The 23,069-nt window shown below is 42.3% G+C and overlaps 2 protein-coding genes across 6 annotated transcripts in view; both read left to right on the forward strand.

Moving 5' to 3' along the window:
• schip1 (schwannomin interacting protein 1) overlaps positions 1-3,160 on the forward strand; it is a 325,572-nt gene extending 322,412 nt beyond the window's left edge. For all 5 annotated transcript variants that reach the window (XM_061781837.1, XM_061781838.1, XM_061781840.1 and 2 more), the window contains 2 exons: positions 1,516-1,609; positions 2,288-3,160. In XM_061781837.1, coding sequence (XP_061637821.1) covers positions 1,516-1,609; positions 2,288-2,339 — 146 coding nt within the window. In that variant the 3' untranslated portion in view covers positions 2,340-3,160. The remainder of the gene's footprint in view (positions 1-1,515; positions 1,610-2,287) is intronic.
• Positions 3,161-6,288: 3,128 nt separating this feature from the next.
• Positions 6,289-13,995, forward strand: il12a (interleukin 12a). The gene is made up of 6 exons (XM_061782354.1): positions 6,289-6,873; positions 6,965-7,054; positions 7,834-7,875; positions 9,445-9,585; positions 9,667-9,708; positions 13,269-13,995. Exons 1-6 carry the CDS (start codon positions 6,613-6,615, stop codon positions 13,407-13,409), a joined length of 717 nt encoding a protein of 238 aa, XP_061638338.1. The 5' UTR covers positions 6,289-6,612; the 3' UTR covers positions 13,410-13,995.
• The last annotated feature ends 9,074 nt before the right edge of the window (positions 13,996-23,069 follow it).

A 23,069-nucleotide genomic window follows, 5' to 3' on the forward strand; every position in this document is an offset into this window, starting at 1 on the left:
TACATTTCATCGGAACAGCCGTAAAATATGCGCATGTCGTCTTGAGCGTCACGTCATTTATCAAGATGGAAGTCCGTCGTCTCGTCAGCACAGTAGTTGGGATTGTTTTTATATGTTTACTTTTCAAAACGCATGATAAAAACAACTTATAAGTAGTCAAAAACCAGATATCCATCACATACAAGCGCCGTCGGGAGCCGCCAAATTTACGGCGTACGTAAACTGTGAAATCGCCACGCATTTACGTCGAGACCAAGCATGCGCAAACAGAGCTTTTCCCGGCTGTATTTCAAATGGCAGAAATTTACTTCTGATCGGTTTGGCAAAAGTCATATTCCACACCTGTGAAACCGAATAAAATTCGATTCAGATTTGGCCTGCGTATTCCGATTGAGGTGTTTGTACGGAGCATTTTCATTCTGCAAATAGAATCAGAATAGAAGGCTCCCTGTAAACCAAGCTTGTCTTGGAGCTCACTATGCTTTATTTCAGACAGTAACGAAAAATAATTTCAAAGGAAATTATAATAATAACAACGATACTGATTTAAAAGCAACAATTTTAAATTAAATAAATAACGAAAAAAATAACCAGGCCGGCCTTATTTTTCATGATTTCAGAGGCATTCAAAAACAATTTGGGGGACTATATATCATCTTAAAAACATTTTATCGTAACAGGCCTACTCTCTTCATACTTACATACTGTATAATGCAACACATTTACTGTATCTGTGACTTCTACTTTCATTTGTAGAAACCCTCAGCAGATGTGAAAGTCCAGCATGTTACTCTTAATCTTGCTTACTCCCCACTCAGTTACGGAATCATACACGCAAATAACCTCTCAATTACATGGAGAATAAGGCCAGCTCTTTGCGATAGTTTGGAACTTACAAAGCACATGATTTTGTTTGTGTTCCTCAGGGCAAGTACCTGAAACGTGTAGTTTGACACCGCATCACTGGAGTTGACATTCTTACTGGCAATGAACCTTTTCGAGGATGTTTGTTTTTTTTCTTTTTTTCTTTGTTGTTGTTGTTGTTGTTGTTTGAAATATTTTGTTTTGTTGTTTTGTTTTGTATTAGAACACTTCACATCACATTTTCACCTTTAGTGTTGAATGTGTTCTGAGAAAATGGGCTTGATGTTGACAAATCGCTACTAAGCAGTATGGAAAATGAATGAATAAACCTAATGTGAGGTAGCACAGTGGTATGTGGGAGGACTCGCATTCGAGGGGTTTGAATCTCCTCTCAGGCCTTCCAGTGTGGAGTTTGCGTTTTCTCCCCGCACCAGCTTCCGCCAACATTCCGACAAAATGTATAAGCCCATCAAAGACTCTAAATTATCCATAGGTGTTCATGTGAGCATGAATGCTTGTTTGTCTATATCTGGCGACCAGTCAGGTAAACTGGGATAGACTCCAGCTCACCCGCCACCCAGAAAAGCACTATAGTGTAGAAAATGGATGGATGAATAATGTGTCTCATCTTGTCTGTGCTGTGCTGTATAGGTCTGAACGAGGAGTTAGTACAGCTGCTGGTGGTTCGAGATGAGCTCCACATGGAACAAGATGCCATGCTGGTCGACATCGAGGATCTCACTAGGTGACGGACCGTTATTGTTTCCCCCCCTCTTAGGGTTAAGATTTAGTTTTAGGCTAGTATTATCAGGATTAGTGTTAGGGTTACGGTTAGGTAATTATGCTATTAGGCTAACAAAATGTATTAATGTGGGCAGATTGTTACAGACGTGTTTTGCTAGTCGACTTTTGGCATAACACTTTTGCTCTGACCAACCAACCAGAGGAGGGAAAAATGCTCCCATTGGGGGCCAGCACTCGAGTCCTGTGAGGTGAATTTGAAATTCGATTTGCGCATGTGCAGACTTGATTCAGGAAGACGAAACAAACTTGCTTGCTCGGTTGTGAAGAAAATAACGTGGCAGCTGCAGTCTGTGCATTCTGAAGATTTTCTCCAAATGAAAGCCAAACATAACCATTAAAAAATGGCCATTAGGGCAGCTAGACAGGACTAAGGCGCCATCTTGTGACATTTTTCTGAAATCACAAAAAAAGTGATAACCCGTTTTTCATCGAAAACATAAACAAGGATAGACTCCCCAAAATATCCGTGAATACGTGGGGAAACACTGTAATAAAATTTCATGAAACAAATATCTGAATTTAGATTGTGATGACCCAGCACTGGATTTAGATTTAGCTTTTGGCTTTTGTAAAATATGGACCAGTCCCAAGTATAGTTTTGTCTTTGTCTTCCTTCCAGGCATGCTGAGAGCCAGCAGAAACATTTGGCTGAGAAGACCCTATCCAAATAAGATGCAGCCCCCCTCCTCCCCCCATCCTGCTCCACCTTCACCCCCTGCCCTCCCACTGCCTAGACCAAATGAAGCCCTTCGCCACACCATCCCGCCTCCATCTTGATCCAAGTTTGCCCGCTTGTCTCCTTCACTGCTTACCCACCTTCTCCACCTGCTCTCCTGCCCAGACCCCCTCAAATCTCCAGCACAAAAGACCGCCGCCATCTTTCATCCGCTTGCGTGGCTTAATCTCGGGTTCCCCGGGAAGGAGCAGAGGAAAGGGATTGAGTATTGTCATGGATTCTGTCCCAGCTTCCTGTGCAGTGATCGGCCTTGCTTCGCTCTCGTTTCCTTACATTCGCCACTAAATTATTACTGTCAAATGCAAAAATTGTGGGAAAAAAGTCAAGTCATAGTGAAAACTTTAGTAGAAAGTCTTTAAAACAAGAAACAACACTGTATTTTAAAAAAAAAAAAAAAAAAAAAAAGATGGGTAATTATCTTCGGCGCATTTTAAGTTGGACTGTAAAGTATTTCAACCTGTTTTTATTCTGCACAAATGGTAGTTTTCAACTGAGAAATGTTTATTTGAAGGTGCTAAGAGTGTAAAGGAAAACATGCCTGCCTTGTAGTGGAGTCGTAGCTTTTGGTAAATACATTCACTCGAATAGCACTTCAACATTTTGTGAATGTTGATTTTTTCGGACACGAGTCATTTTCCAAAAGAATCGGTGTGTTAATATCGTTTTCATTCTACTGTGTTCAGAAACTTTATTTGAGGGAAGAAAATGTATATGTACAGATATGTAAAATAAAGAATAAACTTTGTTTCATATACACTTGTCCCTGCTGTGCACTCATCTGCTAAACACTTCCTCTTTCACGGTTCGCGTTGTGTGACGTAATCACCACAAGTGTTTACTGTCAGTGTTTACACGGGTCATCCTACGTGTACACTGCCAGAGTGATGCTCAGGTTTCACTGGTTGAAGGCCAGGAAACTCCTGTTGACTGACACTCGCTCACCACTGCAGTTTCCAAACGTGCTCTCATACTCTCGCTCTCTGGATTAAACACAACAAATGCATCGCGGTTGTGGTAAAGGGATTTCTTTGATGTCAAAAGAGAGAGACCGGGAGACTCACGGAGTGGGTGATGTCATGTTGCAAGTCTGGAGGAAATATTCACATTCACTGCAAAAAAAAGGAGGACAGTTTCTGTCATGCATCATGTATCTGTTTTTATTCCTATTATTTGCTTTAGCAAACACATCACCGTTTTCCAAAACACTACAATGACTAAATAAATGTATGCATACAAATTAAAGGCAACAACAGGATTTGTAAGTAAATGGAGCCTGTACATATGTACAGTATATACTAATACATCCATCCATCCATTTTCTGAACCGCTTATCCTCACTAGGGTCGCGGGCGTGCTGGAGCCTATCCCAGCTATCTTTGGGCGAGAGGCGGGGCACACCCTGAACTGGTCGCCAGCCAATCGCAGGACACATAGGAACAAACAACCATTCGCACTCACAAACAAATCACCATTCACACTCACATTCAGACCTAAGGGCAATTTAGAGTCTTCAATCAACCTACCATGTTATGTTTTTAGGATGTGGGAGGAAACCGGAGTGCCCAGAGAGAAAACACGCAGGCACGGACAGAACATGCAAACTCCATAGAGGTGAGGCCGGATTTTAACTCGCGTCCTCAGAACTGTGAGGCAGATGTGCTAATCAGTCGTCTACCATGCCGTTGTATTCTAATATATATATATAAAAATTTTTTAAAAAACTCATTGAAATAGTTAATATATACACACACAGACACACACACACACACACACACACATATATATATATATATATATATATATATATATATATATATGTGAACATCCATCCATCTTCCAAGCCGCTTATCCTCACAAGGGTCGCGGGAGTATATATCATTATATTAGTTTAACAGTTTTATTCAAATCATGAAAAATAATGAACATTTGCCTTAAGTAAACACACCCTGTACCTATGCAATAAATAATACAGTACATTCATTATTTAAATAAAATATTTTATCCTGTATATGTTCATAGATGGCGGCACGGTGGATAATTGGTTCGAGCGTCTGCCTCACATTTCTGAGGACCAGGGTTCAAATCCCGGCCCCGCCTGTGTGGAGTTTGCATGTTCTCCCCGTGCCTGCGTGTTTTCTCCGGGCACTCCGGTTTCCTCCCACATCCCAAAAACATGCATGGTAGGTTGATTGAAGACTCTAAATTGCCCGTAGGTGTGAATGTGAGTGTGAATGGTTGTTTGTTTATATGTGCCCTGCGATTGGTTGGCAACCAGTTCAGGGTGTACCCCGCCTCCTGCCCCAAGATAGCTGGGAGGGGCTCCAGCACTCCCGCAACCCTTGTGAGGATAAGCGGGAGATAAGATGGATGGATGTTCATAGATATATGTGTGTGTGTGTGTGTATGTATGTGTATATATATATAATTGTACTGTTACTACAATTGTACAGACTATTTCAATGAAGTTGGGACATTGTGTGAAACGTGAATAAAAACAGAATACAATTTGCAGATCCTTTTCAACCTATGTTAAATTCAATACCCTTCAAAGACATGATATTTAATATTCAAACTAATTAACTTTTTTTTTTTGCAAATATTCACACGTTTTAAATTTGATGCCTGCAGTACGTTTCAAGAAAGCTGGGAGAGGGGCATGTTTACCACTGTGTTACATCACCTTTTACTTTTAACATCACTCAATAAGCGTTTGGGAACTGAGGACACTAATTGTTCAAACTTTGTAGGTGGAATTCTTTCTCATTCTTGCTTGGTGTACAACTCCACTTGCTCAACAGTCCAGGATCTCCGTTGTCGTATTTTGCGCTTCATAATGCGCCACACATTTTCAACGGGAGACAGTACTCGCACTATTTTACTATGAAGACACATTGTTGTAACACATGAAGAATGTGGTTTGGCATTGTCTTGCTGAAATAAGCAGGGGCATCCCTGAAAAAGACGTTGCTTGGATGGCAGCATATGTGTCTCCAAAACCTATATGTACCTTTCAGCATTAAAGGTGCCTTCACAGATGTGTAAGTTACCCATGCCATGGGCACTAACACACACCCATACCATCACAGATGCTGGCTTTTGAAGTTGTGCTGATAACAATCCAGATGGTCCTTTTCCTCTTTGGCCCGGAGGACACGACATTCATGATTTCCAAAAACAATTTTAAATATGGCCTCATCGGACCACAGCGCACTTTTGCACTTTGCGTCATTCCATCTCAGATTTTTGATGTATGGCTTTCGCTTTGCATGGTAGAGTTCTAACTTGCATTTGTAAATGTAGCGAGAAACTGTGCTAACTGACAATGGTTTTCGTGTTCCTGAGCTCACGTGGCAATATCCTTTACACAATGATGCCGGTTTTTAATGCCGTGCCACCTGAGGAATCAAATGTTATGAGCATTGAATGTTGGTATTCAGCCTTGCTGCTTTACATGCAGAGATTTCTCCAGATTCCCCATCCTTGCTTGTAAACAACTGAGCCTTTCGTGGATGATCCTTTTATACCCAATCATGACACTCATCTGTTTCCAATGAACCTGTTCACCTGTCGAATGTTCCGACAGGTGTTTTTTGAGTATTCCTCAATTTGCCTTGTCTTTTGTTGCCCCTGTCCCAGGTTTTTTGGAACCTGTTGGAGGTATCAAATTCAAAATGAGAGAATATTTGCAACATGTTCATTTTTTTGAACATTCAGTAACTTGTCTTTGTAATAAATTCCATATTTTTTATATTTACATCATTGATGCTTTCGTGTACAATAGGGGAACCACACATAGCACTAGTGGTACCCGTACCACACTTTGAGAATCACTCTTATAAATGATACTGTACATACAGAGAGATAGACAATTTTTTATATTTTTGTAATAATTTAATGCAGACAATTAAAACCAACCATGTGTGAATTTCACGCATGAAACCAAGTGGCCAAAAAACACCTCTGCATTGCATGTCTGTGCAATATTAGTCACCATGACTTTAACCAACCCTTACTCCCTACCATTCAAAACTGACTTCCTTTTTTTTTCTTCAAGTTTAAATGAGGAAATGGCTTTTGGGTTTCCTTTTGCTCACCGCAGACTCTCCTCCACGGGAGGGGCGGGAATATCCCCCTGAGAATAAGCAAGTCAACAACATAAAAATCCAACAGGTAAGACAGAGGCAGTTCATTGAACACACACAGCAAAGATGGCAAACTTTAATTTCTGTGAGTCCGATAAGACAAAACGATGCTCTTTTATGCCGGTGGGTTCTATGCTTGATTTTTTTAAAAATCTCAATGTTCTGTCCAATTCAGACGTGATCAGCTGTTTGCTCCTCACATCCACACTGAAGTGGCGCACATCCACATCACTGCCGGTGCACAACCAGGTGAGCGCAGAAGAGTGCGCAAACTGCTCCGCTCTCCTTAAGAGCCTCTTGGCTAATATCACAGGCCTTCTCAGCAGTGTAAGTACTATATTATTATTAGTAGCAGTAGTAATACATAGAATTGCATCCTTCTGTGCCCTTAAATGTTTTTTGTGCGTGCGTTTGAAAGGACATTGTGTGTTACGGCATCCCGTCTGACAAAGCGATTGTGAGCAGCTCAGCCAAGACGGTGCAAGCCTGCGCGCCTACAGTGCAACAGGTGACACTTTGTCTTGTAAAACGGGAAATATAGTTAACAACTTTTTTTACTGAGTGTGACTTGATTGTGAGATGTAGTCCTCAATTTAATCCTTGATAGCATGGTTCTCAATGATGGTTGTCGATCTTTTTACACTATCACCTCAAGAAAATAAAAATACTTACCTTGCCAGGCACCACTAAAATTACCAGCATAATATATATCAATGCACCAAAAATAAAATTGTACCTGTGTTTATTCTTGAAAGCCACTGTGACATTATGCACAATTTGAGCATGAACACTGCGCTTGAATAAAGGAAAAAAAAACTGTATTTAAATAATGATTTGATTCAAATGTAGCCTACTATTTTTTAAGTACCGCTCGGTTGTACAATACAATATATTTGCATTCCATATTTAAGATATTTTAATTTTTAAACATTTAATTAATTACAATTTAATTTTATTTAACTTTTACATGTAATAGGGGAGACCATGGGCAGTACATCATACATCCATACATACCATACATCAATTGTAATTTTTTCCTATCACATTATTTAAAAAGTGACCTAAATATGAATAAATCCATGATTATTGTCATCAATAACAAGATTTTTTTGTGACTACTATTTTGAAATGTTAATTTTCTCTTGTTAATACTATTATACCATGTCCATATTGCAAGTAAAAACAATTACCAAACCTGAAATGTTGATGGCAATTATTCAACTTTTATTCATGCTTTGTGGTTATATTTCATTGTGGATTTTTTTCCTCATTGACCTTTTTCTACAGAATTTCAACTGCATTGTGCAAAGAAATACATCCTTCAGTGAGGTATGTAACTACAGTATATCCACTCAAAGGCCACTCCATTAAGAACACTTGCAAACTCAGATGTGATCCAGTACAAGAGCTGGTCTGGTCAAAAAGTCTGTAATATGCTAGTTAAGATAAGATTAGATTTGAAAAAAACTTTTTGGGGTGAGGGTGGAGATTAGGCGAGTACTTGGCGAAATATTGACTTTGTGGTCGTGTCATCGGACTTGCGGCCGCATGTCTTGGAGACTCGGGTGAAGAGAGGGGCACAGCTGTCAACCGATCACCACCTGGTGGTGAGTTGGCTCCGATGGTGGGGGAAAATGCCGGTCTGACGTAGGAGGCCCAAACGTCTTGTGAGGGTCTGCTGGGAATGTCTGGCGGAATCCCCTGTCAGAAGGAGTTTCAACTCCCACCTCCGACAGAACTTTGCTCATGTTCCGTGGGAGGGGGGGGGACCATGTTCCACGCCTCCATTGCTGAGGTGGCCGACCGGAGCTTTGGCCGTAAGGTGGTCGGTGCCTGTCGTGGCGGCAATCCCCGAACCCGTTGGTGGACACCAACAGTGATGGATGCCGTCAAACTGAAGAAGGAGTCCTATCGGGCCTTTTTGGCCTGTGGGACTCCTGAGGTAGCTGATGGGTACCGGCTGGCCAAGCTGAACGCAGCTTCGGTGGTCACTGAAGCAAAAACCCGGGTATGGGAGGAGTTCGGTGAGGCCATGGAGAAAGACTTCCGGACGGCTTCGAAGAAATTCTGGTCCTCCATCCGGCGTCTCAGGAGGGGGAACCAGTGCACCATCAACACTGTGTATAGCGGGGATGGGGCGCTGCTGACCTCGACTCGGGACGTTGTGAGCCGGTGGGGAGAATACTTCGAAGGCCTCCTCAATTCCACCGACAAGCCTTCCCATGAGGGAGCAGAGTCTGGGTTCTCTGAGGCGGGCTCTCCTATCTCTGGGGTTGAGGTCACCGAGGTGGTTAAAAAGCTCCACCGGGAAGTCGAATATCAGATTCAGGAGGAGCAGGGTGGTTTTTGTCCTGGCCGTGGAACAGTGGACCAGCTCTTCACCCTCGCCAGGATCCTCGAGGGTGCCTGGGAGTTCGCCCAACCAGTCTACATGTGTTTTGTGGACTTGGAGAAGGTGGTCGACCGTGTCCCTCAGGGGTCCTGTGGGGGGTGCTTCGGGAGTATGGGGTACCGAACCACCTGATACGGGCTGTTCGGTCCCTGTACAACCGGAGTCGGAAAAGGGTGGCGTGCCCTCTCCGGGTCGGGGATGAGATCCTGCCCCAAGTGGAGGAGTTCAAGTATTTTGGGGTCTTGTTCACGAGTGAGGGAAGAATGGAACGGGAGATCGACAGGCGGATCAGTGCAGCGTCTGTCCTTTGTGGTGAAGAAGGAGCTAAGCCGAAAATGGATGGATAATCGATTCTAAAGATTCGATAGTGGCAGCCCTAATATATAGTGGCAGCCCTAATATATATATATATATATATATATATATATATATATATATATATATATATATATATATATATAAAACACAGACATTACACTGTGCCGCTGTGCATTTTGTCCTCACAGAGAGAATGTGTGACGAGCATCATGAAGGACATGGTCCACTACGAAGCTCTCATTCAGTCCTACCTCAACCTGACACTCAGAAGCACCGCAGAAGAAACAGCAGTTCTGAGCCCAACCCTGGAAACAATCCACAACCTGAAGGTGCGTGTGTTTGTGCTTTGGGGGGGGGGTTAGGGGTGTTATCCATTCTTAGATGGCCTGACATCATGTTTTTTTTCACAGAACTGTTTCCTGAGAGTGAACGGAGGGATGAACTCTGCTGAGGTATATATATATATATATATATATATATATATATATATATATATATATATTCCGTCTTGCTTTTCCCTTGCCCGGACACAGGACACCAGGGCCTCCCTCTGGAGCCAGGTCTGGAGGTGGGGCTCGAAGGCAAGCGCCTGGTGGCCGGGCCTGCACCCATGGGGCCCGGCTGGGCACCGCCCAAAAGGGTAACGTGGGTCTCCTTTCCCATGGGCTCACCACCTGTGGGAGGGGCCATAGGGTTCGCATGCAGTGCGAGCTGGGCGGTGGCCAAAGGCAGGGACCTTGGCGATCCGATCCCTGGCTACAGAAGCTGGCTATAGGTACGTGGAATGTCACCTCTTTGGCAGGGAAGGAGCCCGAGCTGGTGTGTGAGGTCGATAAGTTCCGACTAGATATAGTCGGATTTGCCTCCACACACAGCTTCGGCTCTGGTACCAGTCCTCTTGAGAGGGGTTGGACTCTCTTCCACTCTGGAGTTGCCCATGGTGAGAGGCGCCGAGCAGGTGTGGGTATACTTATTGCCCCCCGGCTCAACACCTGTACGTTGAGGTTCACCCCGGTGGACGAGAGGGTACCCTCCCTCCGCCTAAGGGTGGGGGGATGGGTCGTGACTGTTGTTTGTGCCTATGCACCAAACAGCAGTTCCGCGTACCCACCCTTTTTGGAGTCCTTGGTGGGGGTGCTGGAGAGCGCTCCCGCTGGGGACTCCATCGTTCTGCTGGGGGAATTCAATGCTCATGTGGGCAATGACAGTGAGACCTGGAAGGGCGTGATTGGGAGGAACGCCCACCCCCCCCCCCCCCCCCCCCCCCCGGCCCCACCCCCAGATCACACCCCGAATGGTGTTCTGTTGTTGGACTTCTGTGCTCACCACGGATTGTCCATAACGAACACCATGTTCAAGCATAAGGGTGTCCATACGTGCACTTGGCACCGGGACACCCTAGGTCGCAGTTTGACTTGTGGCCGCATGTCGGGGACAGTGCCTCTGGATTGGCAGACTGGGGTGGTGGTCCCCCTTTTTAAGAAGGGTGACCAGAGGGTGTGTTCCAACTACAGGGGGATCACACTCTTCAGCCTCCCTGGCAAGGTCTATTCAGGGGTGCTGGAGAGGAGGGTCCGTCGGGAAGTCGAATCTCAGATCCAGGAGCAGTGTGGTTTTCGTCCTGGCCGTGAAACAGTGGACCAGCTCTACACCCTCGGCAGGTTCCTCGAGGGTGCATGGGAGATCACCCAACCAGTCTACATGCGTTTTGTGGACTTGGAGAAGGCGTTCGACCGTGTCCCTCGGGGAGTCCTGTGAGGGGTACTTCGGGAGTATGGGGTACCGAACGCCCTGACACGGGCTGTTCGGTCACTGTACGACCGGAGTCAGAGTTTGGTCCGCATATCCGACAGTAACTCGGACTCGTTTCCGGTGAGGGTTGGACTCCACAAAGGTTGGCCTTTGTCACCGATTCTGTTCATAACTTTTATGGACAGAATTTCAAGGCGCAGCCGAGGCGTATAGGGGGGTCCGGTTTGGTGGCCTCAGTATTGCATCTCTGCTTTATGCAGATGATGTGGTTCTGTTGGCTTCATCAAGCCATGATCTCCAACTCTCACTGGAGCTGTTCGCAGCCGTGCGTCAAGCGGCTGGAATGAGAATCAGCACCTCCAAATCTGAGACCATGGTCCTCAGTCGGAAAAGGGTGGCCTGCTCTCTCCAGGTCGGGGATGAGATCTTGTTCATGAGTGAGGGAAGAATGGAACAGGAGATCGACAGGCGGATCGGTGCAGCGTCTGCAGTGATGCGGACTTTGTATTGGTCCGTTGTGGTGAAGAAGGAGCTAAACTGAAAGGTGAAGCTCTCTATTTACCGGTCGAGCTACGTTCCTACACTCACCTATGGTCACGAGCTGTGGGTCGCTTAAAAAAAAAAGATCCCGGATACAAGCGGCCGAAATTAGTTTCCTCCGCAGGGTGTCCGGGCTCTCCCTTAGACATAGGGTGAGAAGCTCGGTCATCCGGGAGGATCTCAGAGTAGAGCCGCTGCTCCTCCACATCGAGAGGGGCCAGATGAGGTGGCTGGGGCATCTGATTCGGATGCCTCCTGGACGCCTCCCTGGAGAGGTGTTCTGGGCACGTCCCACCGGGAGCAGACCCCGGGGACGACCCAGTACACGCTGGAGAGACAACGTCTTTCGGCTGGCCTGGGAGCGCCTCCCCCCGGAAGAGCTGGATGAAGTGGCTGGGGGGGCTTCCCTGCTAAAGCTGCTGCCCCCGCGACGCAACCTCGGATAAGTGGTAGAAAATGGATGGATATTCCGTCTTGCTGTTGGTCTCCCAGTTCCACTTTAGATCTTAGATGCCATAAGCTTCGCAAAGCTTGGAATTTAAGAAAGAACTGTATTATCTTTTTTTGTTTACAAACATTTATAAGCTATCAGGATCAAATCTCAAGTTTTTCCAGCACCTGTGATAAACTACTGTACAATTTAAATTTTGATAGTCCCTGGAAGGCCACAATTCTAAATCTCATAGGGGAAAAATATGATCAATCAAAATTTGTTGGTCAGGCGGAAGCCTCACGTCTCCAAAATCACTACTTTTCAGGAGTAAAAACAAACGCAATCTTGCGTGAGTTACCAAACACTCGATCGTTGAAGATGGAATTACACCTTATATTGCGATCATATACTGTTGCACCTAAAAATAATGTTCAATTGCTCATTTAATATGCTTAAAAATCAATACTTTATTACAATGTCGCAAAAGCAAATGACTGGTTTAATCCTCTTCCCAAACTCTTTTTAAAAGGGCTTAGACTCACGAGTGATGCAATAAATAAAACAATGAGCTGTCTACCTAAAGACAGTATAAAAGGCAGAAATGAATCTGCACGCAAACTTACCTTTGTTGCAGACAAGTTCCTTCTGCACTGACACATTACAGCAATCAATTTTTAACAAAACAGGCTTACTCAAACGTATCTAACCTAACAATTGTTTTTTTCTGTTAAAAAAAAAAAAAGTCTCTCAATCCTGAGGCCAGAATCAAGCTGTACGACACAGAGGAAGGGAAGAGTATTTCAACACTGTTCAGACAGTTCAAGCATTCGAGAGAGTGAATGAATTTGTTCTCAATCTATTTTCAACACTTTATATTGGTTAATAACGCGTAAAAATACCAGACAACGTGGGGACAGACCAAAAGTATTGATTTGTGGAAAAATGAATGGAATAAATTGGAATATTGTCGAAAAGTTATTTTATTTCAGTTCATAATTCAAAAAGTGAAAGTCATAATATATAGATTCGCTAAACACAGGAAAATGCTATATTTAAAAAACACACAGGTAACTGCTATATTTATTTTTGATTGATTGTTTTCAATTTGTTGTGATGGTTAATTTGGGGTTTTTTGGGGGCGGTTGAACAAGTAAGCTACTGAGAGAACTCTTAAGAGAACTGTACCCACAGTTCAATTGTTTTTCAGGCCTTGAAAAGTCAAGCCATGAATCCGACATTGAAATTCAAGCAGAAATTTCAAGCCCCGGTGTGTGTGTTTGCTTTCAGGAGGACACGTCCCATTTGTGGGGAGACAGCAGCTTCACCAACCGACGTGAGATGTGCAAGATGATGAGAGGCTTCCACATCCGAGCCATCACCGTCAACAGAGCGATGAGCTACATCAACTCTGGAGACCACCGGAAGTAGACCACATGCGAGATTACAAAAGTTTGATTTCCACCCAACAGCAAGGGTATTTTTTTTATGGAAAAAAATATTTAAAAAATTGTTTTTACGGAAAAATATTAGTGCTAACTACTGTTAGCCAATGAACATTTTCATCCAAATATCTCTTCCAAAAACAATGTACTGATCCGCACATTACCTAAAATAAAAATGTTCGATCAAAATTGCGCGGATTGTTACGTTTGTTGCCAGGCAGACTTCGTAGGGGATGATCGTTTATGCCTCAAAAGCCCATTAAGTTTAAGAAAGAAAAAAAAATTCTCCTGGTGTCAAACTCGAGTTTACAGTGGGCCAAAGTTAAAAATTGGGACAAAGTCGCGAGCCAAACTTAATATTTATTGAAAATTAACTGCAATTGTGCATGTTTTCCCTCCTCTCCAGATATGTAATATTAAACATTATCAAATGTAAACAAACTTATGTTTTGCTGAAACTGTTCTGATGAGGAAAATCTTTAACTAACTGCTGAATTATTTTGCCAAGTCAGAGCTGCATACGTCGTTCTAAGATAACCATCAATCAGCGGTCATGTTGGCCAATTTCTCTGTCAATGTATTCCCCTATTTGGAAAGAAAATACATATTTATAACATATTTATAACTATTAAATGTATTACCATTATTTATTTCTTTGCTTGGGATGTATTTTTTGCTATTTATAATAAAGCATTTTTAATGTCAAAGTGGTGAGATGAGTGTTTTTTTTTTTTCTAAATGGACAAAATGGACTTCAGCTGTCAGTGTTGCATAGTTACAAATGGTGATTAATCGAAGAGTTCTTTGTTTGAACCATTGGGTGGCGCGGCCTACATACTTTTTTCCTCCATTTGAGATATTAAAAACCCTAACATGATATGTTAATTGCCTAATAAAAGCAGAAGAGTGCTGTATTTATTTGTTGATCTCACAAGCCATCTACTTGGCCAGTTGTTTTGGTTGTGAGAAAAAAAATGGGTGTAGTGTTAAACGCTTGGATGAATGACGACAGTGAACCCCGATTTATCATGGGGGATAAATCCACGAAAGATGAAAATCCATGATTTTGAAAGAAGACAGCATGTAAAAAATTGTGAATTAATAGCATCTATGAGGCGGTGTTATAATGCTTTAATCAAAGGATATTTGAACACAAACGGCGCATCAACAGATGTAAACACACGTTATAACAACACTCGCAGTCACAGTAGCGCACAATAGAGAGAGCAGCAATAAATTAATCATGATACACAAACTGGTTAATTCTTTACAATCTATTTAATAATTTTATTACAATGTGTTTTTATAAGGTGCAATATTATAGTGCTAATTTCCTTATTAAAAAAACACAACAAAAATGTTTGTTGTTTTTTTGGGGACGGATAAATTGCATTTCCATTCATTTCAATGGGGAAACATGATTTGAGATACCTGTACAAGTTTTTTATATGAGCGTGGTCACGGAATGAATTACAATTTTAACTCAAGGCACCAAAGTATCAGGAAATATACCCATTTGATACACAGCAGTATGCAATTTTATTTGTGCCGCAATAGGATTGATTGTGAGTGCTATAAGGACTGACCGTTACATTCGACTGGGCCTCAGCAAGCAGTAGCATGCCTTAACATTTCCCTGGCAGGAGGTGAGCAAAAGTAGGCCATATCTCATCTGTCTTTTGTTTCCTGTACAAATGGTCGTCACCCAAAAGCAATATGAGGGGCTGACCAACTAATTGGGACCTTTTTTTTCTTTTCTTTTTTTTTGCCATATGTTCATAGCGATAAGGTTGTAATCCTTGAAAATTGCTTTTTTGCCAAACCACAAGGAGGAGTCGCCATAGCCATCCTGTCTTCCCAGTGTTAAAACATTACCTGCATGAATTGGCTCTCACTTATTTTTCCCAACAAGATCATCTCAGGATCTTGATAAAAGCTACATGTGACGTTTCAGATTGTAAATGCACAACTGCAACACTAGCAGTGTTTGTCCCTATTTTTATTAGTTCCTTTTAACTGCACATCAAGAATGTGACTAGAAATGTGTTTTTTCATCTTCGCAAGTTTATTAAGATACGGCCCATTCTATCCATGAGCGATGGATCGGCCATAGTTTATGTATTTGTTACCTTTTGCCTTGACTTTTGTATCGTGCTGCTTTCTTTTCTGCTTTCCCACGTCTAGTATTAAAATCCTGCAGTTAGTAGAAAATGCTACAGCAAGACTCTTGACAAGGAGGAAAAAGTTTGATCCCATTACCCCTATACTGGCCAACTTGCACTGGCTTCCAGTCCACCTGGGATGTGGTTGCAACGTTTTGTTACTTCCTCCTAAAATATTACATGGCTTAGCACCTTCCTATCTTAGTGACTTACTTAGCTTATGTTCCATCCCGAGCCTTGCAAATGCAACATGCTGGTCTTTTAGTGACTCTCAGGGCTAAAAAGAAGTCAGCATGTTCTAGAGAATTCCCTATTCAGACTCCAGTACTCTGAAATGCCCTACCTACAGAAATGAGCTACCTCTGTAGAAATATTTACACATCCATAGAGTTCAAAAATTTCCTTTTTAAAAAACACCTTGGTTTTGTCATACAAGTGTCCAGAAAAGGCTCCTCTGACAGCTACTTCTGTTTGACCCAGTTTTGTATCCGCTTTGTCCATATTTGGCTAAGACTGCCCCCTTTCCTCTGATTTTTTGCCTCTGTGTAGAAGACCAACTTGGGAGATCACCAATTGTTGAAGGATGGTTTTCTTTCCGCCAGTCCTTCGCGTGTTCGTTGAATTTCGGATGATGAGAATGTTGGAGTCCGAATCAGAGATTGGAAATGAACTTCTTTAAGATCTTTTATTGCAGAATATTCTGGGTACAAATGTTCTACAGGCAAAGGCCGCAGCTGCACAAAATGTGCTCAAATGTGCGCTTTCTCAGCGTTCAGTGCGGTGTTTAAAGCTTGAGCAGGGTGGATCCAAGGTCACAGCATTATCTCTTCTTGGGACAAAACATCCTGTTTTGCGGCTGACATGTAGTTTTCACACTTACGTGATTATCAGAACATTTTAATACTGAGGTTAGGTTACACAACATAACAGTGCACAAATAAGTCTATGTATGATCATGACATCAGTATATCACGTGCGAGGGCCTTCAATCCCCCTTTCGGACTCGAAAGAGTCCGACACCAGGATATGTTAAACAGCATGTAAGAGAATGTACCATTACAAAATTATGCCCGCGGGGTCATCGAGCATCTCAGGGGTATCCCCTGAAGACAAGAGTGGCATCATCTGGGCGGGGTTATTAACATCTCTCTTTTCGATAGCTGCTGTAATGAGTCGCTGGCTAAGAGAGCGCAAGCAAGGAATGCAACAACATCCACATATTGTGATACCAGAGCCTTATAACGTCCAAAAACACTCATCCAATTGTTCCAAATAGAAGTATCTACCCCGGAATGTTGCTTCATCTTTTTCTTTAATGTTCTGAGCCCTTCAATTGCAGAGGTTAAGCTGCCATCAGAAGCTGTGTTATTAGGAATAAAAGTGCAACATTGTTCGCCAAACATGGAGCATACGCCTCCTTTTTCTGCCAGGACCATATCTAAAGCAATGCGATTCTGGAAAGCCATCAGAGAGGTGGCGGCTAGTTGATCATGTACCGCTTCAAATCCGCTTTGTGTCCAATTACCTAGGCGTTGCACATTGTAATGTATGTAATTAATTCTATCTGTGTTTTTATTTATAGTACACCACCAACAAAATGTGGATTCAAATCCTGCGCCTAACTCTCTTGAGATGTTGATATAATAAAAAGGGTTGTGATGTAACAACAAATTGAAACTTTGTCCCATTTGCGGGCCATTGGTGGGTGGTGTTTTTTCAGGATCGTTGCTAGAGAGCGCTGTCAGCTTCTTCAGGACCTGGGGTTAGACTAGCCGGTCCTAGGTTGAGTCACCGGGATTATTCTGCCCGTGTACCGTGATCTCAACCTTTGATGAGTGATGTCGTCACTGGGATGGGATCTGGTCTGGCGTTGACGTGCAGTCAGTACTTGCGGCAATGATGATCTGTCGGGACGGGGTCTTTGCTGGTCGTGTAGAGGTGAGGTGGTACCACGTCTCCCCCTTTCCTTGTAGGCGGACAGCAGACGATGTTCTCTCCGTCACTTTATGAGGACCTGTCCACCTGGGTTCAGACCACTTTCTTTTGATTACTTTCAACCATACAAATTCACTTTCATGCATTACCAAAGGAGCATCGGGTTGTTTTGCAGTTAGTTGCGAAAAAGCAAGCGTTAGTTGTTTGAGCATCTGTTGTCTCCAGTGGAGCTGTTGGAGCCGGAAACGGTCTGTTAGTATGACATTCAAATGGAGTCCAGCCTTTGGCTGAATTGAGTGACATTCGTACATTCATCAAAGCCAAAGGAAGGGCTTGTAGCCAATTGAGATTTGAAGTAGCTCAAGCTTTGGCCAATTTTTCCTTAATGTTCCGATTCATTCTTTCTACTCGTCCTTGGGACTGTGGGTGATATACTGAACCAAATGTGTGTTTCAGTCCCAGGGCTTTTTCTACTTCCTGCAAATGTTTATTTTTAAAATGGGTCCCATTATCATACCTTATTTTACTTGGGAACCCATGAGATGGAATATAATGGTTAATCAAATGTTTAACCACTACGTTTGCCGTTTCTGTTTTGCAGGGATAGGCTTCAGGCCAACCGGAGAAGGAATCCACTATTACTAGTAGATACCTGTAACCGGACACACTTTTAATCATGTCTGTAAAATCCATCGAAACCACCTGCCCAGGTGCCGTCACGTCCGGATCGTGAGTTCCCTGGGGTGGTTTCGTGGTATGTATGCTGCTACAGACACTGCAATCCTGTAGTTCATTTTTAACAATTGCTCTCATGAAAGGATGCCACCAGGTGTGGAGTCGTCTCAGTGTTTCTTCCACGCCTACATGGCATGCTCCATGAGCTTCGCTTATCAACAGTTTTAATTGCTTCTGAGGTAGTATACATTTTCCTCCTTTTTTCCAAATACCTTTCTCATCTCTCTCACCCCCTTTTGATTTCCACATACTCCTTTCTTCGGGACTCCCATGTTCCTGCCATATTTTAACTGTCTCTTCTGTTACTTCCTGTCTGTCTTTTAATTCTGTTTCACTTACAACTAGTTGTGAGGTGGGAAGATAACCAGCCGCTGCTTTCGCCGCTTTATCCGCTGCGTCATTTCCTGCTGATACAAAATCATCCTTTTTAGTGTGTCCTTTACATTTTAAGATTGCCACTGCTTTGGGCATCATTAACGCTTCTTTCAATTTTAATATTTCTTGATAATGTTTTATGGGGACTCCCGTTGCAGTCATGAAGTCATTTCTTTGCCATTCGGCCATGGCTGTATGTACTACTACATGAGCATATGCCGAGTCAGTGTAAATGTTGGTCGTTTTGTCTTGGGCCAGCTGGAGAGCGGCTGTTACTGCCGTTATCTCTGCTCTTTGGGCAGATTGTTGCCCTTTGAGTTTTTCCGCTTCTATTGTTACAAATCCTGTATCAGTTAGTTTTGTTACAGCAAACCCTGACTGGAGCCCTTGTTCTCCTTTAAAACAGCATCCGTCCGTGAATAGTATCAAGTCAGGATTTTGCAAGGGCATGTCATATAGATCTTCCCTACGTTTGTTATCTGTTATGATTCGTTGGGTACAGCAATGAGGCTGTCCTTCAAAAAGCCCTTCAGCCATGTTAATGCCCTCGTGTGTAAAAAGTATATGTGACTGTGTGAGTATTACCTCAATTTTCCTTTGTCTTCCTCCTGTCATGGTGAAAACATGGCTTGTCACGTACTGTACTGTACTGTGAGAAGTGCGTACTGTCAATGGATGATGTAAGACAATGTGTGAGGTTTTTTTTGAATGAGTCGAGCTAACGCAGAGGCAAACGGCTGCGCATACTGGATGTCGCTTTTCGTATTTTTCAAGTGGCGTAGAGGCATATAGACAAATTCGTCTTTCTCCTGATTCCCCCTTCTGATAAAGAGCAGCAGATACGAGAGCACACGTGTTTGTTATGTTGACAGCGCTGGCTCGGGAGCGGAGAGGTAGGCGGAGATCTTCGCTGGTGATGTAGAAATTCAAATGACCTGATTTCAGGCCGCTTGGCAGAAAAACATCTGGAACTTAGGAATGCGTGGACGATTTTAATTCATATTTCACATGTTTACTAAGGCACCAGAGAGCCAATATTACATCCCAAATACTACAAAAAGTTGGTCTGGTAAAATATGGCACCTTTAAATCTTGACTTGAGACTTATTTTTACACTCTCACATTTGCTTAAACACACCTAGTCTGCAATTAGTCTCTTTCTCTGTCTTACCTCCTAACATTTGGATTTTGGCCTGTTTTGCTGCCCCTTCTCCTCTCTTCTCCTCCTGTTGTCTGCTCCTCCTGTTGGTTCACCCCCACTAATTAGCTCTTGGAGAGCAATATGCAAGTGCATAAAACTTTGCAGGTAGAGTTCTTACACCTAAAGTACACAGCATGGGTTTTACATCCCCCGCCAATGGATCAAAGCATGAAAAAACACTAAATTTTTCCAAAAAACACACCCTTACAAGGATCCTTTGTATGCTCAGGATACTTTGTTCTAGTCCAGTGATTCTTAAACTTTTTACCCTAAGTACCACCTAAAAAAAATATTAGCTGTAGGACTAAGTGTTCAGCCTAAAACGAGACAGAGATTGTATTCTTAAAAAATATACAGTATTTATTATTATTGTAATCCACTGTAAAGGTATGCACAGTTTGGACATTAACACTGTGCTTAAATACTGTAGAGGATAATAATTCAATTCAAATGTATTTTACATAAAGGTTAAATAAACTGTATCTATGTCAGTGTTTAAAAACAAACAGTTCTTAAAGATTAAATGCAGATGCATTGACGTGATTGAATACAGTAATGTGTAAATGAGATAGAAAGAGAAGATTAACACACACGAGCAAAAGATAGTTATTCTCTTCTCTAAACATATTGTATGTAACAAGTTCACACTCAAAATTGCTGTGGAGATAAATGAAAATAACATTTATTTAATAGCTTAACATATTTTTTTTCTCGCTGCTTCTGGTGCTTCACATTGCAAGTAATCTTTGAATACACTGATAAAAATATCCTGCTCAATTTAGTTTTTAAATTTATTTTATAAAACCTGAGGTAATTTATTGCATCAGGTTATAATGCAGATTTAAAAAATTATGTTAAAGACAATTACATTTTTTTAATGTAAAAATAAAACTGCATGTAAAGTCAACTTACAGGAAGTTTATTCAGTCTTTGTGATTACTTGAACTTTGCATTAAAGTTGCAACAATGTGCTCACATCCACACATGTACAGCCCCAGGTCATTTTGACCTGAAGACCACTGGAGGTTTTCTATCATAAAAATAAGTTACAGGTGAAACATTTAGCTAATAAATACAGACTACTGCTTGATTAAATTAAAATGAATAAATAATTGTAAGAGACTAAAGTCTTCATCCTCCAAACAGGCTTTATGCTCATCTCTTCAGATGACGAAGAGGAGGATGATCACGATGAAGAAGCGGAGACAGAGGAGGTGAGGCTGTACGGCAGTGACCTTTCGGATGGCGAGCTTGTGGTCAAAGCCCGAGCAACGGCCGCCCTTCTGTGAGGTTGACATGAGGAAGAGGAAGATAAGGATGACACATAGAGGAAAATGTGTGATGGTGATGATGATGTGCTGAAGGTGCAACTCACCTAATAGCAGCAGTCTTCTCGAGGACCCATGGAGCGCGGATTTGAGTGCAATGGTAGCCATCTTTGGTGTAGAAGCTGAAGGATGTCAGCAACAGATTTAGTTTAAAACGTACAGCATGCTTATAGTATTTCTCCTGTTATGTTTTTTTTTTTTTTTTGTTAAGTACACCCAAAATGCGCATGGGTCATTGTGACCCGCTGGATGTTTAATGATGTATTTATTTATTTATTTTAATTTTGGGGTGGTATCATTATTATTGTGAATATTGTAACATTCCAGAAATGAACATCATCATTTTAATTTATATGTTAAATATATTTAAAATTCTGGATTTTCTTTTCATACTTTAAATGTATATATATTATTTTTTTTCTCAGATTGTAAACTTTTAACAGGTCAATTTGTTTTATTAGTTTGCAATTTACATATTCTATAATCTCAATTTAGAATGTTATTGTTGAATTTTACATCCAAGCATAACATGAGGGCTATTAAAGCCACACAGTGTGATTCTATTTGCACTATTTGATTGTAGGGGAAGCTGTTTTGCACCTTTTCATAGATTTGACCACATTCTGATCGTGCTAATATGCCAACTGGACCAACCTTACAAATTAACTTCATTCATTCATTCATCTTCTGTGCGGCTTATCCTCACTAGGGTCGCGGGTGTGCTGGAGCCTGTCCCAGCTATCTTTGGGCGAGCGGCGGGGTACACCCTGAACTGGTCCCCAGCCAATCGCAGGGCACATTGAAACAAACAACCATTCGCACTCACAGTCACACCTACGGGCAATTTAGAGTCTTCAATTAACCTACCATGCATGTTTTTGGGATATGGGAGGAAACCGGAGTACCCGGAGAAAACCCACACAGGCACGGGGAGAACATGCAAACTCCACACAGGCGAGGCCAGTCGGTCACCGTGGCGCCTACTAGTTAATTTATTTAAAAATATATATATATATCCAGATGCAACAGTATTTATGAAAATAATCCCAGGACATGTGGCGCTGTAAATGTGTTGCCATACTCACATGATGGCTGGCAGGCATGGCAATTGAGGTACTTCCACTCTGAATTCAAACACTTCCTCCGTGATCTTCTTGCTGCTGACCTTCTTGCAGCATTCAGTCGGCTTCCCCGCTGCACCGGAACACAAGCAAAAATGTGAATGTTGTCATTGAGGTTTTGAATGGAGAACGACTCGAGATATTCGACAACTCACCTCCTTTTCCACACGTGACCACGACCGCCAGCGTGGCCATCACCATCAAACTCTTCTGCAGGCTTCCAGTGTTCATCGTTTTGAAGATAAATCGACAAATGGGAAAATGTCAACAAGTTCGTCGTGCTTGAGTCTTTGAGAAGTGAATGAAGTGACAATGGTGAGACGGTCAAATTTAAGGCGTAAAAAAGCAGAAGTGATGTCGATTTCGCATTAGTCATTCCTTGTTTTCCCTTTTCAGGCTCTTTTCCTCCGAATTAGTTACACAATCATTTGCTGAAAATGACTAAAAGTGACGAACATCGGAGAGGAAGCGCTGTTTCTCAACTTTTTTTTTTTAATCAAGCCGATGAGCAAATGGACACAACGCCCAACGGAAACTCTTACTTATTGTATCAAATGATGTAAATTAGCACTGAAATACACCAAAACGTTTTTGTGTTAAGAGATATATGAAACAGGGTTTGAACGACTAAATATTGTTTGTAGTTGACTATAATGTGATGAAAGTCGAGTCGATTAATTGATGGTTTTGTTGATATTTTTGCAGCACAGTTCAGCGCTCCCCATGACACAGTTTCATGTAAAGACATATTTCGATGAGCAGCATAGAAACAAATAAAAACATGATTAA

This window comes from Phyllopteryx taeniolatus, chromosome 8 (assembly GCF_024500385.1).
Source record: "Phyllopteryx taeniolatus isolate TA_2022b chromosome 8, UOR_Ptae_1.2, whole genome shotgun sequence".
NCBI lineage: Eukaryota > Metazoa > Chordata > Actinopteri > Syngnathiformes > Syngnathidae > Phyllopteryx > Phyllopteryx taeniolatus.